At 42.9% G+C, this 16,796-nt stretch overlaps 1 protein-coding gene across 10 annotated transcripts in view; it reads left to right on the top strand.

Annotated features, from left to right (window-relative positions):
* SPECC1 (sperm antigen with calponin homology and coiled-coil domains 1) overlaps window positions 1–16,796 on the top strand; it is a 92,912-nt gene that overhangs the window by 23,509 nt on the left and 52,607 nt on the right. Inside the window, exon 1 of one of the 10 annotated variants that reach the window (XM_040082885.2) lies at window positions 8,930–9,081. The exons of the other annotated variants lie outside the window; for them this stretch is intronic. Coding sequence (XP_039938819.1) covers window positions 9,042–9,081 — 40 coding nt within the window. The 5' untranslated portion in view covers window positions 8,930–9,041. Of the gene's footprint in view, window positions 1–8,929; window positions 9,082–16,796 lie in introns of those variants that run through there. 10 annotated transcript variants of the gene reach the window in all.

Raw genomic sequence — 16,796 nt, 5'->3', positions numbered from 1 at the left:
CTGCAGGGAGTCCAGAATGGAATACGTATGTCAGATACCAAAACACGAGCGCTGGCATAGAGAGCCCTCTTCTGCATGCAGCTGTAATAACTGGGATTGCAGAGGGAGATTGATGATGGTGACTACTTTAAATACAAAGGCTGAAATGGTCTATGGGGGTCAAGTTACATCTGGATATTGCTTTGCCACCTGAAATTACATCATTGGATATAACCTCATATATTGCTTTGCATCAGCATGTGTAGAAGCATGAATGGGAATATTAGTGCTAAATGAAAAGAGAACAAGTGTATAAACACTAAGAATTTATGTGCTACCCCTGTAAAATCGTTTTTAACCTAGAGAGAGCTGTCCATCTCTTACAGGGAGTGTTATAAGTGTGTGTACAGTGTCTTACATGTCTGTTTTTACAGTGGTTCCATGATCCAAAAGGGTGCTTGGAAATCCAGCTGTATTCTGAGAACGTGTCATTGTCAGGGCCACTGGAAGGTTCTTGATCTTACTGAGCAAGGTTACAGAGCTGAATGCTTTGTAACACTGAAAAAAATGCCAATAGTCCCATTAAAATGCTGTGTTGTTGCTAAGAGAGCTAACAGCATGACAGAGGGCACAGCATGTTCTAGGGAACATAAGTAGGAAAGGAGAGAACGTGTTCAGCTGCTGTTATTTTATTGCAATGGCATCTCAAATAGTCTGATTGTGATCAAGATGCAATGCTGACTGTGGAGCTAATCCAAGTGAGAACGTTCCAGTAGCTGGGACATGCAGATGTTTGTGTGCGTAGCCAAATGTGTAAATCTAGAAATTTATTCTGAAATCACTTTCCTTTGTTTCTTTGATGGCCTTCCTCTGTTCTGTGTTTTCCTTTCATGTCTTGACTGCAGGCATTATGCCTCCCCCTTGTTTGGGCTTTTTTTTGTCTGTTACTCAAGTGAGTGGTTTGATTAATTTACTGAAATGATATTCTGTTAGTTCCAGCCACACTCTGGTGGTACTCAGTTGGTATAATAGTCTTGTGTGAGAGAATTTAAAGGAAAAAAGGTATGGAAATACAAAAGCTTAGGTTTCTTTTTTCTTTGGGTGTGACTGTCCACCATTTGTGTGTTGACCTTGAACAATAAGACATGTTCCAAATGCTGCAGATAATAAATAACTGACCTCAAAGGTTGGTTGTTTAAATAGAGTTGTTTCTATGCTGCCCTTGGTGGAGTTTGTTATTTATTCCAGCCTTTTATTATGGAACTACCCCTGCCTGCCCTGTTAACACAGTAAATCATAAACAACTTAAAGGGGGATGAGGCCAAGCCCATGTATCCATCCTTGGCAAGTGGAGTTAAGCAAATGGAGCTGGAGACTGGTTCTCTGCTGTGATGTTTGGTTTTGTAATTCCTTGGCAGTTTTGAAATCTCAAGTAGTGGGAAATGATGCACAGGGAGAAATAAATGTCTTGTATTCAGCTTCCTTATCCACAGTGTGATGTCTTCCCATGTCCTGTCCTGAAGTGGCCATTTAGGTTTGTTAAAACCAAGCTTACAGAGCTCTGGCATTGTTTTTAATGTCTCAATAGATGAAAAAGAGCTGGAAAACTGTAAAGCATGAGGAAGAGTTCACTAATCTTGGAAAACACTGATTTTAATGCATGTGCTTGTAAAGCCATCCAGTCTGTGAAGCCATATAGCAAAGAAATAAATGATTGTAAAATGTATAAATAGAGAAATCTGTATATTCATGTGAGACTAGGACTCTGTTCTTCTAAGGTTCAGGATTGCAGGAAATCAATGACTTCAGATTCTGCTCCTTTGAGGTCTGCAAGCCAAATAACCTTAAAAATGCAATTTCACAGAGAATTTCAAAGCTTCTTATGTGATCATATACCTCTCAGGAAGAGTGTTGCATGGCAGGACTGGTATGCAAATGGAAAATTTGAGATTCAGGCGGATGAAATTACTTTCTCAATGGAGCCTGGAAGTCATTCCGAATCCTTGCTCTGAGTTCTGTCTTTCAGTCCATACAAACTCCCAGTTCAAGCACTTTCTGAAAACTTCCCTGGAGGCTGTCTGCTTTAATCATGTTCCTGTGCTGCTCTGATGTGATTTCAGTGACAGCTGTGATTATCTGTCAGGTTGGACAGGAACCAAAAAGAGTCTTATGGGCCTCAGAAAGGAGAGAGCCAGGATGTGGGCATGGCACAGTCCAGTCACACATCATCCACAAGCACTGAGAATACTTCAGCCATCCCCATTTCTCACAAACATATTGATTTTTATACCAAATGCTGCCAGCTCCAATATGAGCTATCAGTTATCCTTGATATGTAATTAAGAGATAGCTGTACTTTGTTTTCTCAGGCTGCTTCATCAGCTTATTTTTCATAGCTAAATAAAGGCTAAATCTCTCTAGATAGCTTGATTTTTGCTTTAAAAACAATAGGAATTTGTAAATTACAATGCTATTATCACCTATCTTTGTATTTATAGAAATTCTGGTTATTTAACTGACAGGCTCAAGTTCTCTGTAAAGCCCAAACCAGGGGACAGGTGCTACATCTTCCCACAGTGACAGTGGGGTGTGCTACATCTTTGGAGGCTGGGAGAAGCCAAAATGCCAGCAGGGCTGTGAGGGGTGGCCTGCTGTGTCACCCCCTTCTCCATCAGAAATTACCATTTATTTTTATGCATAAAATGGGAAAATCAATACTTGGCCTGAGTTTTCAGCCGGAATAACAAAAGCCTGTTGCTTTCTGTGTGTCCCTGCTGAGTTGATCCACATCCAAGGCTGGAGATGGTGCCAATCCAGGAGCATAGAGGAGGGGAGCTCAAAGATATTAAGAGTTTCAATTATCTCCTCAGCATCCCGTGTCAAGGCTCTGAACTCTGCAGGTTACCTGGACAAAAGCTGCTAATCCCAGAATGGAGCATTGCCAGCATTGGAAATGAAGCTGCTCTGCAATACAGGCTGTTGTAATAAACCCAGCGAATTAAATAGGGAAACAAAAATACCAAGAGATTCAGCACAAGCAGGGAAAACTATAGAAGGGCCTGAGGCTTATATTCTGTTGTGGCACAGTTTGGGTTGAACAATCTTCAGCTCCAATAAGGAGGGGCTCTGTTTTGATGAGTTTTTCTGTGATTTGTCACCCACATTCCTGCCCAATAATCAGAGTTAACGTCCCAGTGACTAAGTATGATACCTGTGTATCTTCAATTCCTTCCTAGTGCTGGTAGAGCACATACCATCACTCCATTTGTCCATCATTGTTTTTTCATGTAGTTTATGTGAAAAGAAAAGTCTTGGTTTCTCTCTAAAACAGCTGCTTGCAGGCTTTTCTATTTAGATAGTGCTGGTATTCAGAAAAGAAAGGCTTCAACTAAATGAGGCCAACTGGACCCTGCCAGCACTGGTGTTAGTGCTGGGAAAGCTTAAATATCACTGGTGAGACTTGTTCACCTGTGGCTGATTCCAGAGGGGAGACTGGTGTGTGGTTTTATTGCACATAGCACTCATTAGATATGCTTCTTTCCCAGCAAAATTGAAAATGTGGCTACAGATTTCAGAGCTTCCTGCGTGTTCATAGATTGTTATTTTCAGCTTGCTATTTGATAGGAATATATGGACTTTATCACATTTACTGTCTTCTCTCAGTTAACTTCTCTGCTTGGGATTTGCCACTTTCTGATGTGGGGTAAAAATTTAGGTTAATATGAAGCTAATCCAGATCAGAAACTGTCCCTCCATGGTCAGAAAATTCAAGAAATTATCTTTTTATTTAAAAGGTTTCTTTAAGAAAGATTTTTTTTTTTAAGGATTTTTTTTTCTATCTGACAATTTAGTATTTCATAAGATGCTAATGCACCCCAATTAGGACAGGAAAAAAGGAAAGTGATTTCTCTTGAAGGACAGCTCTCTGACCTTGGGGCCCTTTTACTCTGCCATACATCAGCTTTTGACAGCGCCTGCTTTTTGTGATCTGTCACATCAAAGCGCTGCTATAGGTTTGAGAGAGCTTGCTGCACTTTGCATTCAGGCTTGTTACTGTCTCATTTTTCTTGTGAACGATGGTGCCAAGTGTGAGGGACACTAATGAGATCGGTATGTTCCGTTCCACCAGGCTCCACTGCAACCAAATGGCTGAGCTCATCTGGGCTTTCCCAGGAGCTGTAAATGTGCTTCAAAACCTCATCTGGAAAGCCACTTCCATTCTGCTCCCCCTTCCAGGTACAAGATGCAGCTCTTGCGTAATTATTCTTTCTTACAAAAAAAATCTAGCTCTAAAAGTGTTATAAAAAGGAAAGGAAGGCTCAAATATTGCTTTGTCAGCCTGCCATTCAAATTGGCAAAAAGCGCTGCGGGAGTTTAACATGCAAAGCAATGGAAATGTGTCTGCATTTACATCCAGAGCTCTACGTGCAGCTGGATATGCATATTGACATCTACACACACCTATAAATATCTGCAAAGATGTTTAACATATTGCTACAAATATGAACCCAAACCTGAACTTCCTTGGTATTCCTTAGCAAAATGCTTCCTCTCTGTGTGATTTCCCCAGGTGTCAAGTAGTCAGACTGAGTTTCAGCATCAGTTTAGAAGATTTCACCCGCTATCCTCTGAAGAGAAAGTTCAAGATTTGAGATAGATCTAATTTGGCATTCCAGATTTAGGTTATGGCCGCTTGTCAAGAAACTTGTCAAGTTTCTCTTACTTCTTACAAGGATTTTTTTCTTGTCAGAGCCTGCAAATACAGCTGTTGATTGCTGATGCCTTTGCTGAAAATGTTCCTGTGTGTTGCTGTTTTTCATGTTCTTTGAAGTTTTTGCTCTTTCCCTATGTAAGCCATGGATAGTTGTGCATCCTGAACGGCTGGGAATGGAGGCTGCTTCATACAACTGTTCTTCAGGCAGCTTTTTCCTCTTTGATAACGGGCAGTGTGGTGAGACCAATGCATTTAGAGGCTGTCTGGTAGGATTTCTGACACCTGATCCTGTTATGGATAACAGGCTTTTTGAGAGGCATTCACAGGCTGGCTGCAGTCATCTTGCATTATTAAACAAGTAGGAATTAACTTCTGCTGACAACACTGTCTGCAGAATGCACGTTTTTCAGTTTTCTTGCTGTCCTAATCTACTGCAGAATTTACATTTCCTGTGCTGAATCTCTATTAACACGTTCTGAGATTCAGCATTTGTTAAAACCACCTGTGAAAGAGACCCTTTTCTCTGTGTATTCTCCTGAGAATGACTTTGTTGGCACACGTGAGCCCCTCTGGGACCTGAGCCAGTTAAGAGGATTCCGTGTGTGGTACGGATACTGAAATGCTGAATCTTGAAGGCTGTAATGACTAAACTCATTAAATTGTTGACAGTTAATTGGCTCAAGCCAACAGGAAGGATTCATTACAGCTGTAAGGGAGCTGTGGTGATCCCAAAAGCTTTGCTAGGGACACCTAAACAGAGAGGGGAGCATGCCTGGATGCTCCAGGAATAGCACAAATCTAGGATCTCCCAGGTTGTTTTCATTTTTTTTCAGGCTTCTTTGCCGAAGTTGTTCAGCAAAGTCAACACAACCTTGCTCTGACTACCTGCCCTAGGTTAATTATCAGCTTTCCTTCAGCTGGTTTGAAGAGAAATGATCCTTAACACAAATTCTCTGGGCCTGAATGTATTGCAGCCAGATTGCCTTGGCAGAGGGCCATTGTGTTCACACTTAAAGAATGAGAGGGAGAAGGAAAGGAACGCAAAGCTGGCCTGGTCTGACAAGTATGCAGATCAGGGGAGGGCTTGGCATTCCTTGTAGTATTTTTTCTCCACTGTTTGTTTTTGGGTTTTTTTTTTTCAGCAGCTTTTAGCTTACATTCGATTTTAATACTGTAGAGCAAGAGGGGAGGGATAGACAGCTCCTTCTCAGATGGGTTCCTGGAAGGCTTTGGTTCTGTGTCATGAACTGTGTGGCCTCACCAAGTATCATTGCTACAAAAAAATTTCTTTCTAGCATGGTTAAAAAAAGCTTTTATTCATCTGGAATTCAGCTCTAGGTGTTATATTCCTAATTCTGAAGATTTGTTTTCCCTGCTACTTATGTACTTGGTGCTCGTAAAATCTTTAGCATTAATGGAAGGAGAGTGGGATGGTGTGAACTGTGGTGTTCATGATGTCCACGCTCAGGGCCCCTTCAGTTTAGTCCAGCATCAGTATCTGTAACTTCTTTAGACCTCAGCCTGTTGAAGACACTGTCAGCTACCTGGCCACTGCAAATCTGAGATTTGGTGGCATCTTCACACTCGTTCTCATGAGCATGGATTACAATTTGAACAGAAATTACACTCATTAATTTGCTGTGTTATGAGTAGGATGCAAAGAAAATTATGCCTGGCAAGCAAGTCCTGTCATTTGACTAGAGAGTTGAAAGAATTATGTATGTTGCACCTTCAGTAATTAATTCCCATTCTCACTCTATAGGAAAGGACTGTTTGTGAAGTTTTATTGGCAGTTCAACAAAGAGCAAGGGAGTGAGTCAAGCTTCATGCTTAGGAAGAGACCAGCTAATCTGCTTTTGTAGGGCTGAAATTCATTAATTTTTATACCTTTATTACTAAGAGGAAAGGAAAGTAATGTAAAATGTTCAGGTAACAAATAGTTGCCTGAAGATTTAGCCATGCATCTGTTGTAATTTGCTACCTGGTCCCCCATGTCATGCTTGCTGTTACTCCTTTTTCTTTTTCCTCAGCTTGAGCTGCAAGCTCCATAAGCAGTAATCTCTTATCCATGCCTTCTGCTCAGGCTGCAGCTGTATTTAAAAATTTGTGCTTTACCTTTCCTTATGGACCTGGGCTAGAAGTCTTTGGCCTGACATCATTCTCTTTATCATGGTGTTAGAATGTTCTGACTTACATTTTATGCCACTGTCAGAAATAACTGATTGGTTCTTCCAGTCTTGGCTCTTCTACAGTGCTCAGATTTCAGGTGTGTTTGCTCTGAGTCAGTGATTACATTTTATAATTACTCCAAGCTTGCACCAGTGCTGCACTGGGACCGTGTTACACTATTCCCTTTTGTGATTACAGAAATAGAAAGCAGGTGATGAAGTAATAAATGCTTAGCTTCAGGATTTATCAGCCCAACAGACTCTCACAGCTAATGCAGCCCCTCAGGTGAGCCCTGTTGAAGAAAAGCAGAACTCACTCTTTACTTTATAATGGAAGAAAATCTCTGTGGGAGATATATTTCAACAGCAGTTGGAGGAAGTTTGCATCTGTACCTTGGAAAGGGCAGGCTGAGTACCCATCATGGTAAGATATAAGACTTAAGAGATTATAAGATAAGATGGCTTTTAGAGAAAGAATATACTATCACTGATTCCTTTTTATAGAACTTTGATGGCTTATTCATTAAACAAAGCATTTTGTGTTTGACATGTCATAAGACAGGAGTAGACAGGAGTTGTTTAATGTCATCCAGATATAGACAGCTGTATGAAAACGTTTCACTTCATCTATAAACTGTCAGTGAAAGAACAATGGAAAGCTTAAGACTGACAATGAACTCGTCCTATTATACTGAAATATTAGCAAAATTCCGCTTCTGTCATATTGAATGGTCTCCAGATACTTTTATCTGAAGCAATGGATTCACAACTAGATAGATTAATTCTCCATGTTTTATTTCCAGGCTGTTTTGAGCCTAGGAGACGCACTAGTTTATTAGTTCTGAATTTGTTTTTAACCCTCTTCTTGAAATCAAGACTCAAGAGGATTCTGTTAATTATCCACATAATGGAAACTGATCACTGGAGTCATCCAGTATCCTTGTTTCCCCATGTACATCAGGGCTTCATGAGTGTGAAGCATCTTGATTTTTGTGGGAAGATGGGCAGTTGGCCAGGCTCTGAGTGCAGCTGCTCTTCCAGTGCCAGTCACAGGCAAAAATATTGATGATAGAGATGTGGTAGGAAATCTGCTCCAGTTTGGGGCTGCAGGTCTAGATGTGGTAGTGGCTGTCAGGTTGGATTGTTGTTTTTATTAGCATAAGGGGAAATTTGGAAATCACTGTAATAGACTTTTAGGAATAAAACACCACATCCTTACTTCAGTAAAGACAAATAGATTTTAATTGAATGAATATACAGTATTCATTGAACCCTGTATATTGTTTAATATAGTAGGGATGTGAGCCTGCTGTGCTGTTCTCAGCACCAGTGGAAGCTGAGAGCAGCTGGGGGTGCTCGGCTGACCCGGGAATAGCCCCAGAGGATATCAGAACACATCTGATAGATGGGACTTGTCAGAAAGGGCTCACGCTCACACTCACGGTCAGGTTTTCAGAGGCGTCCAGTCTCCATTTCAGCATCCTTTGGGTATCTATGTTTTCACGAGCTGCTGAGCATTTCCCCTCATTTTTGTGACGGTTACGAGCTGCCCTTGCCCAGACATGTCAGTGCTGTGCTCAGCAGCGTAGTTAGATCTGTGGGCAAGGTCTGTTGGCTCCGTGGTAAGCATGCTTCGGGTGGTGGAACTGGGGGAAAATGAATGTTGTTTTTGCTTTGGAGGCATCTGGCTGCTCAGGTTTCTGCTGAGGATCCCCCCGCCTTCCTTCGCCCCCAGCCGCGTTTCAGCGTTTTGCTTAGAAATACCCTGGTGTACCGCCCGGAACGGGCTCTCTGCTATTCCCCCCGTCCGCCGCGGCTGTTCCGGGGCAGGGAAGCTCGGCTCAAGGCGGTGCCGGAGCATCGCTCCCTCTCGGAGCCCGCGGCCCTGCCGGAGCGCTGCAGCTCCCGCGGCGGCCGCTGGGTGTCCCCCGGCGCTGCCCCGCTCGCTCCGTGCCCAGCCCGGCCGGCAGCGGGGCTGGGATGAGGGAGGAGGCGGCGCCGCAGCCGCCTCGGCGGGGGCCGCAGCGCGGCTCGGCCGCCAGCCGCTGAGGGGTGCGTGCCGCTCCCCGCCGGAGCTGCTGAGCCGGGCCGGAGGGAGAGGCGGCTCCGCGCTGGCTCCGGGCATGAGCGGGGCTCCGGCGGCCTGAGGGAGCTCGGGAGGAGCCGGGCGGCCGGAGGAGATGGGCAACCAGCCGGGCAGAGCGGAGGAGCACGAGCAAGGTGTGTGCGGGCGGCGGGGGCGGCGGCGCCGCGGGGATGGCGTTTTGTTCTCGGGGGCTCCCGCTGAGCCGGCACGGGGCTGGTGTCACAGCCAATGCTGGTGGCTTCCAGCCTGCTGGGGACACTGCTGCTGTTTGCCTTGTAAATGCGCTTTATTTGCCGTTCCGTACCTGAGATCACAGCACCGTCCTTAGGGGAGCTTTTCTGAAAGGAATCCTTTGGAACAGAATGCCTGCAAGGGAGGGACCCTGTTCGCTGACAGATTTTTTTATTTTTTTTTCCATAGTCTGCATGATGCAGCTAAAAAAGTTACAAAGCCGATGTAGTGATGTACATAAAACTTGTCAGGATCTGCAGCTTGGCTGTGTTAGTCTTCACCATTGTTCGTGGCCTGAGGCCTGAAATTTTCCAGGCCTTAGAATTTAAAATGATGCCTTTGTGGAAGGTCTCCCACCATTGTCCTTTCAGAAGTGTAGTGCTCTGCATGTTAATCAGGAGCAGATTTCATAGAAAGCTGAGAGCTGCTATCAGGTAGATCGCATTTCCCCGTGTGCCAAATGTCTGCACCGTACACCAGTACGGCTGCTAATTTGTTCCTGATGCCGTAGTGCTGCTTTGCTTGCCTTCTGATGTGTTTTGCTTGTTTCTCAAATGCTGAATGAGGGGGGAAGCCCCGTAGGTCCATTAATTTTTCCTGCTTATTTCTCAGTTTCTTTCCTAATTTAGAGCCCTCTAACACACATAAAACCACAATCGGTTGTATTTCCTGGCACTCTGTTTCTTGCTGTTGCCATGGGAATTTCATTCACAAAAATCCCATTAAAGTTGTTACTGCTTGATCAGGGGTTTCTATGACTTCGGGTAGATATGTAGGTATTGTTTGAAGAGCAAATACAATACCTGATCTCTGGTATTGTTAGCCAGGGCTGCATTGCTGCTCAGGGATCTCACAACAGATGTGCCAGCGAGTGCTGGAACAGCAGTGAGGTGTAGTGAGAACTCTCTAGCACTATGTTAATCACCGGCCTAATGAAGAACACAAAAGCTGCCAGTATCCAGTCACCAGAAGAAATGCTGCCCTAAGGGAAAGTGAAACTTTAGGCTGGAGAGTATGGCTGCCTACATCCCCAGCCCCTGAAATCTGCTGGCCACTGCCAGCCGGCGAAGTTTTGCTGGAGCTGAACGCGTGTCATTTAGGAGGGGTGGTACTGATAATAAATTAAGGGAGAGCTGGGTAATGGCCCTGCGAGATTCACTGCCGACTTCTGATCAGAGCAAGCAGGCTCTGATTTTGCAGGACCATTTGAACAGCTTATTGCTGTTAACACAGATGATAAACGAGTGTGCAGACCCCTTGTGGGCTTGAAAAATCTCTTTCATCCTTTGTTTTCTCTTGATTTATTTTTTTATTGAAGAGGAAAGAGTTATACTTCTGTTGCACCTAAGCAGTTTTTAAACTATTCTGTTTTTAAGTGTAGGCTGTACTGGGTCTTGTTTGAAAGTCCTCACTGTTCTGAAGGTATGAGTAGGACTACAACCCAGTGTTTTGTATTAAACTATGTGTTCAAAACACCGATGTTTAATGGTGGAAAAGAGTCCTGATGACAAAAAAGAAAAAAAAATAATTCTGACAACATATTCATTATTGTGTGTGAGAGCTCTGGCATTGTAACTCAAGAGTCTGTGTTTTTGACAGCTAGAGTGCAAAAACCTGCTTCTCACATCAGATTGTGATACCTCATAGTATCTCTGAGTTTTGTTTCTGCTTGAGTGAACTTCATTCAGCTCTCATTCAGGAACATCTTGAACTACTCTGGTACTTCTGAGCTTGTGTTTTGGAATTACTAAGCTAAACCCCAGGAATGGGTTGATTTATTGATCTAGCTCATGAGCCAGCTTTAGTGACAGACAACCAATTTGACCTGTTTCCCTGAGCACGACATTCAGGGTCATCTTGTTTGTCTTCCTTCTTAGGGAACTTTATGAACATCTTATGGCTCATCTCTAAGTCTTTCACCCCAAACTTACCATCTGGGGGTGCTGGGGGCAGCTTTGTTCCTCCTCTTGATGTCTGTGGGCACTGAAGTCTTTAAAAATCTGATCCTGTTATGATACAGGTTATTATTTCAAGTAAAATGCTTATTTTCACATATTTAAGAGAGTGTTATGTACTTTAATGCATTTTCCTATTAAGTGTAAATTCTGTGTGGGCTGGTCAGTGCTGTCCAGGAGCAGGAAGGAAATTATTGCCTCCAAGCTGAGCAGTTGAAAGTTAGCACATTAATACGGGAGAATTGAAGAACGGGGACTGACCGAGCAAGGGACTGTGGAGAGAAGACAAAGGAAAGAAATCCACTGCTGCTGTCTGATGGGAATGTTTTGAACAGAAGACTAACAGCCCAGTATCATCTCAAATTAATCTCCATCTTCCTAAGAGTGTAAGAGGGTCTAACAAGGATTTGAGAGGATTACTTGTAATAACATTAAATTCTATGGGCTCTTCCTAGCTTCTAATTTAGAACTTACTTTAAACAGCTTTTACAATAATTTGTGGGAACTTTGTGGTGTGTAACCCAGGTTTGCATCACTTCTTTGCCAAAACTCCGCTCCTTGCGGGTAGTTGGTTTTCCTGCTATACCCCAGTACTCTGAATATTCATATTTTTAAAACCAGTGGAGGTTTTAGAATGAAAAGTAGTACAGAAAATTACGTGAAAGGTGAGTGAACTTTGCAGCAGTTTGTCAGCAGAATTAGTTTTCTGCTTTTGAAACTGGCTACCCACACTAAAGGAAACAGTGCCTACAAACAGAGGCCGGAGCACCTGTGGAATAGCTGGAACATTTCCTGGGAGTTGTATAGAAGAATCCAGAGTTATCCAGTGCACTGTGTTTATTGGGAGAAAGCCTTTCAAACATAGTTTGCCTTGGAAACGGGGAGGCCTCCTGTTAGCTCTGAAGAGGAGCACTGACACTGGTTGACACGGTGATGGGGGGGTTGTTTATCCTCTAAACATCTGCAGGTGATGGATGATGAATATCTTTGGGAAGAGGTGGGAAAAAATGACTTAATACCCACAAAAACTTTCGTGAAAGAATCGCTTGAATGGGAAATGTTAACTTCTCGTGTTGGAACAAGGTGACGGGTGAGGTTATCCAAGGGTTAGGCTTTTTTTGGGATTGTGTTTATTTGTAAAACATGCTTACATGGCTTGGATGAGAATATCAAGTGTCAGTGCATGCACTGAGTCAGTATTGATCTGTTTTCTTATGTCTGTTTTGTCCTGGCCCAGGGGTGGCTTTGTTTGAGTTTGAGGAAGGGATTTTTCAGTGTGAAACATAGGAGACTTTGGAGATAAATGCTGTTGTAGAAATACACGTTCTTGTCATTTCAGGGTGTGTAGTCAGGGTGCTTTTCTGGGTGCTCTCTTTAGTCTCCCTCATCTGCCTCTCTCTCCCTTTCTCCCAAACGTGGGAGACGTTCATTTTAACTTTGTTGGATGTCAGAACACCATTTCTGCCAAGCAAGAGCTCAAGAGACCAGATGAGTTTAATGATGGTGTGGGGGGAAGGGAGGGAGGAGAGAGGGGCCAGCAAAGCTAATGAATCACATAACAGCTTTCATGGAAATACCGACAGCAAGTCATGTCCTCTTGGAGCTCGGGCAGCGAGCCATAGACCTTTTGTTCCCAGTGGAGCCAACAAACCACAGTTTGCTCTCCACTGGATAGTTTAATTCCTTAGTCACCTCTTCCTCCCCCAAGTCCTTCTTGCATGGGGGGTTTAGAAATGCTCTCATTTTTCAGAGTAGTAACACACTGCTGATTAAACTGGTATTGAAGAAGTTTATTTTCCCCTGGAGAGTAATTTTTACTTAAGCTTTTCTTCCAAGACCAGTGAGGGCCAGCTCTGTTGATTGGTCTCGTGAGGTGACTTGAGGGACTGACATGATTAAATCATTTCAGGACTGACAAACACATCAGTCAGTGGCAGTGTCTCCTCTGCTCCCAGGCCAGTGAAACAGGAACAGCCAGACACTGTCAGAGTCTGGACTGAGCTCCTAGAGGAATTTAGTCATGCCTGTGAGTAACTTACCTCTGGAATTATCTGAGGCAGCTTAAATGATAATCTGAGGTCCCCTGATTCCAAGTTGAAAGGCTAATGAATACTAAATTAAAGGAAAAGATCATCAATAAGATCTCCTACACTACAGGGCCTTCCCAGCAGTTTTCTATCCTGGCTGGGAGGATGTGCTGAGTGGGAGTGCTTTCTCCATGGGCAGGATGACAGCTTTTACAAGAACAACTTCTAGGGCATGGCAGGCAGCAGGATGTGGTTTATGCATTTTGTGTGAGATTAATTTCCATCAGCAAAACAAAGCCATTTTTGGATGAAGGCAGGGAGCTTCTGGGAATCCTGCTGAATGAGCTGGTCAGCAAGAACTTGTCCTGTGGGTCCAGAGCTCTGGACTGTGCTTTCACCCCAGTGCTGGTGGTGTTTTAGGACCTACCAGTGGTAGATCTAACATGATAGTAAATGTAAAAGCTAATTTTCTTGAGGATTGTTCCACTAGTTTAGTTAATGTGCTTGACAGCTGCAGAGTGACAAGGAAACAGCCAGGGGATGTTTGTGATTGTGTTGGTTCTGACACAGCATTTAATGATTTGAAAGAGGGAAAAGGGTGGAAAAAGAAGGGAATAATACTGGCCTTGGAGAAAGAGAAGCTTGCTTCTTTTTGTTTGGGCTGTGTTTAGCTCCTCAATATCTTGAAGTTGTAAAGCTGGCCAAAGAAATTTGAGCAAGTATTGCCCCTTGGTCTTCCCACTGAAAGCTGCCAGAGCCCTGGAGGTACTGAGGAGTTTATTTGGAAGCAGTCCCATGTTCTGGACCTTCTACCAGTATTTCAGCAAAGTAATCTATATTTTTTTTTCTCTTTTCAATTCCTCCCCAATTTTACTAATTTACTCTTCATAAAATCTGATTTCCGCAGGGAATGTAGCTTTCAAAACAGCATGAGATTTTAAAACTGAGGCAAGAGTACTTCTCTGATTTCATTTGTACCGCATTGCTTGAGGAGAACTTAATCTGATTTTTCTGTGACTCTCACAGACTGACACTAGAAGATGGATAAATATTTGATATTTTCATTATTTTCTAATACTTTCCCATTCTGAATCTCCAAGCAATTTGAGCATGATGATTGAATATGACCTGAAACTGAGATCTCTGATGATTGTGTAGACACTGCTAGATTTTCCATGCATCAGCTTTTTTCTTCCTATAATCCAAAGCAGGCATGTGTTCACAGATCTCTTTGGAATGTTCCATCTATTATATTTCATGAAATGTTTTTCCACAAGCATCAATAGATATGGATTGCATGTTCTGAGGCAGAGCACTCTGCCCTTGTGTGCTGTGTGATCATCGGTCGGTTCTCTCAGGCTATAAATTACATCAGAGCCGCAGCTTCCTGCCCTTTTCATCAGGCTCTGGAGCACACAGCTAGCAAGCTCTATATTTTTATCAGCAGCAAAATTTACATTTGAAGTTCTTACAGACAAATTTGGTATTCATCACAGGAAAAATGCACTCTTGGGAAAGCCCAGTTTGCAGGGTTCCGTTCTGAGCATGTGTAGGAGATGTGTTGGCTAAAACAGGGACATATATTTTTCCATTTGTTACGAGCTCTGTAGGCTTTGTATCTTGGTTGGAATTTGTTCAGGTTGCTTAGGAAAACTGTTAGGAGCAAAGCAAATGTGTCCATATCCCATGAGCAGAGTTAGTTTGCTCTCACATTCCTGTCTTGAGGGATGCTTTGGTGGTAAGTGTTAAAAATCATCGCTACTCAGGCAAGTAAGAATTTTACCAGCAACTTCAATGAAATCATATTCATTAATGTATGGAATGAAAATGGCTTTAGGGACAGGGTGCAGTTAATCCTCTGACGCATTTTACTTATGTTGGATGACTTTTCTTTCCTCCCCAACTGAATTAAGAAGCCCCATCCTGTACTAACAATAGAAATCTGTTTTAATCAGTCTGAAATATGTAGAATGCAAAGGTGGCTTCTTCCCTGCATCTGGAGGATATTTTCTACTTTTCACACGCCAAAGGTCTTCTGCATTTTGCTATTGCAGCATTTATACTGAAGATGTGGAAATCCTTGTGATATGATACCAAATAATTATGCTCATATAATCCCTTTTATAGGAGTTGTTTCCACAAGGGTGTGGATAATGATAAATTTGTTGGCAGGAGCCGAGTTCTCTGCAATATGGGAAAGACCTTCAAAAGCAGAACTGAATTCTTACTCTCATAGAAAAAAATGCTTATGATTCCTGAAATAAAACAAAGGTAATTCCCTGTGCTTGTGCAGAGCAGAACCAACTTAGCATGAGGTTCATTAGTCATAATTAACAGCTGGTAAGTGGGGATGAGATTCCATGAACAGGAGTCATTCCAGGACTGGTATTCCCTGCTCTGAAAGCTCCTCCAGAGTGCAATAGCTCTGGTGTCGTCTATCTGCAATAATGCGAAATACTTGCTAAATTGCAGCCTGTAGAGAACGTGTTGCATTTTTCTTATTTAAGGCTAAATTGTCAAAACCCTGGGTTTTTTTCAGAAAAGAAAAAGCATTAAAAAATTCTGTGACTAAAGGGAAAGTGGTTCAAAGCCTTGTTCCCCAGAGCATGTAGTGTTGGCTGTAATGCTGGGAGAGGATAAAGTGGTGGTGTCATGTCCATCCCCATCTGGAAACATTCCTTGAATGGAAAGAGTGTTCCAGAAAAGTGCTGCAATTCAGTTAAACCTTCAAAGGCTTTTAAACCTTTGCCTAATGGAAGGCTGTGTTTTCAGTACAGCCTGTTTTCAGCTGACTAGAGCAATGCACAGAAATATTTCAAGTCAGGCCTCCTGAAGTCCATGGCAGTAAATTTGCTTAACCCGAAGCCATGGGTCCTAGGATTACAATTTATTTTGCCACGAGGTGGGAGGCACAGAGCTGTGACTGTATTTTTCCAGAGCAAAAGCTGATGAGGGTGGAGGTGTCAGAAGGGAAGAGCCCCTCTTTGAGGGGCTGAGGATATTCCCACAATCCTTATCTTCTAGATCTTGAGAAATGCTTTCATAAAACCCTGTAGAGTTTGAAGAATGGACTGATCACGTTAAGAATTACTCTCAGCCTCCTCCACGCATAGTTTCTTTGAGGCTGCTTGTCTGTGGAAAATCTTTGACTGATCTTTTAATTAAAAGCTCTTTTTTTTTCTTTTTAAACCAAGGAGTTGAAGCTCTTCCTCCTTTGAAGTGGGCAGTGTTTTATAGATAAACATCTCATTATGTTATGAGCTTTCTCCTCTCCCCTTCTGTCTCATTTCTTTTCCTGATGTGTCTCATCCTGTGTTGATAGTTCCGATGATTTCAGCCTGGTTCCCAGTACTGGCTGTTCCAGCTCCCTTAGCTCTGTGCTGGGCTGAGCTCTAAAGCTTTGGATGAGCTGCGGAGACTAAATTGGAGTCCTTTCTGCACCCCCCCACAGAAGCAGGCTGGAAATGGTAATAAAACTGGGTTTATTATGTGGCCATCACACTTCAGTAAACAAAAAGCAGTTGTAACACCCGTGCAATGCAATCTGGTTATTAAGCATTAAGCAAACAATTAAAGAAAAAAAAAAAGCTTCTAGCTTTTAAGTTCTGCCCTTTTAGGGAGGGAAGAAGAACCTCC

This window comes from Hirundo rustica, chromosome 19 (assembly GCF_015227805.2).
Source record: "Hirundo rustica isolate bHirRus1 chromosome 19, bHirRus1.pri.v3, whole genome shotgun sequence".
In the NCBI taxonomy this organism is placed as follows: domain Eukaryota; kingdom Metazoa; phylum Chordata; class Aves; order Passeriformes; family Hirundinidae; genus Hirundo; species Hirundo rustica.
This window is presented reverse-complemented; position numbering and strand designations above follow the sequence as displayed.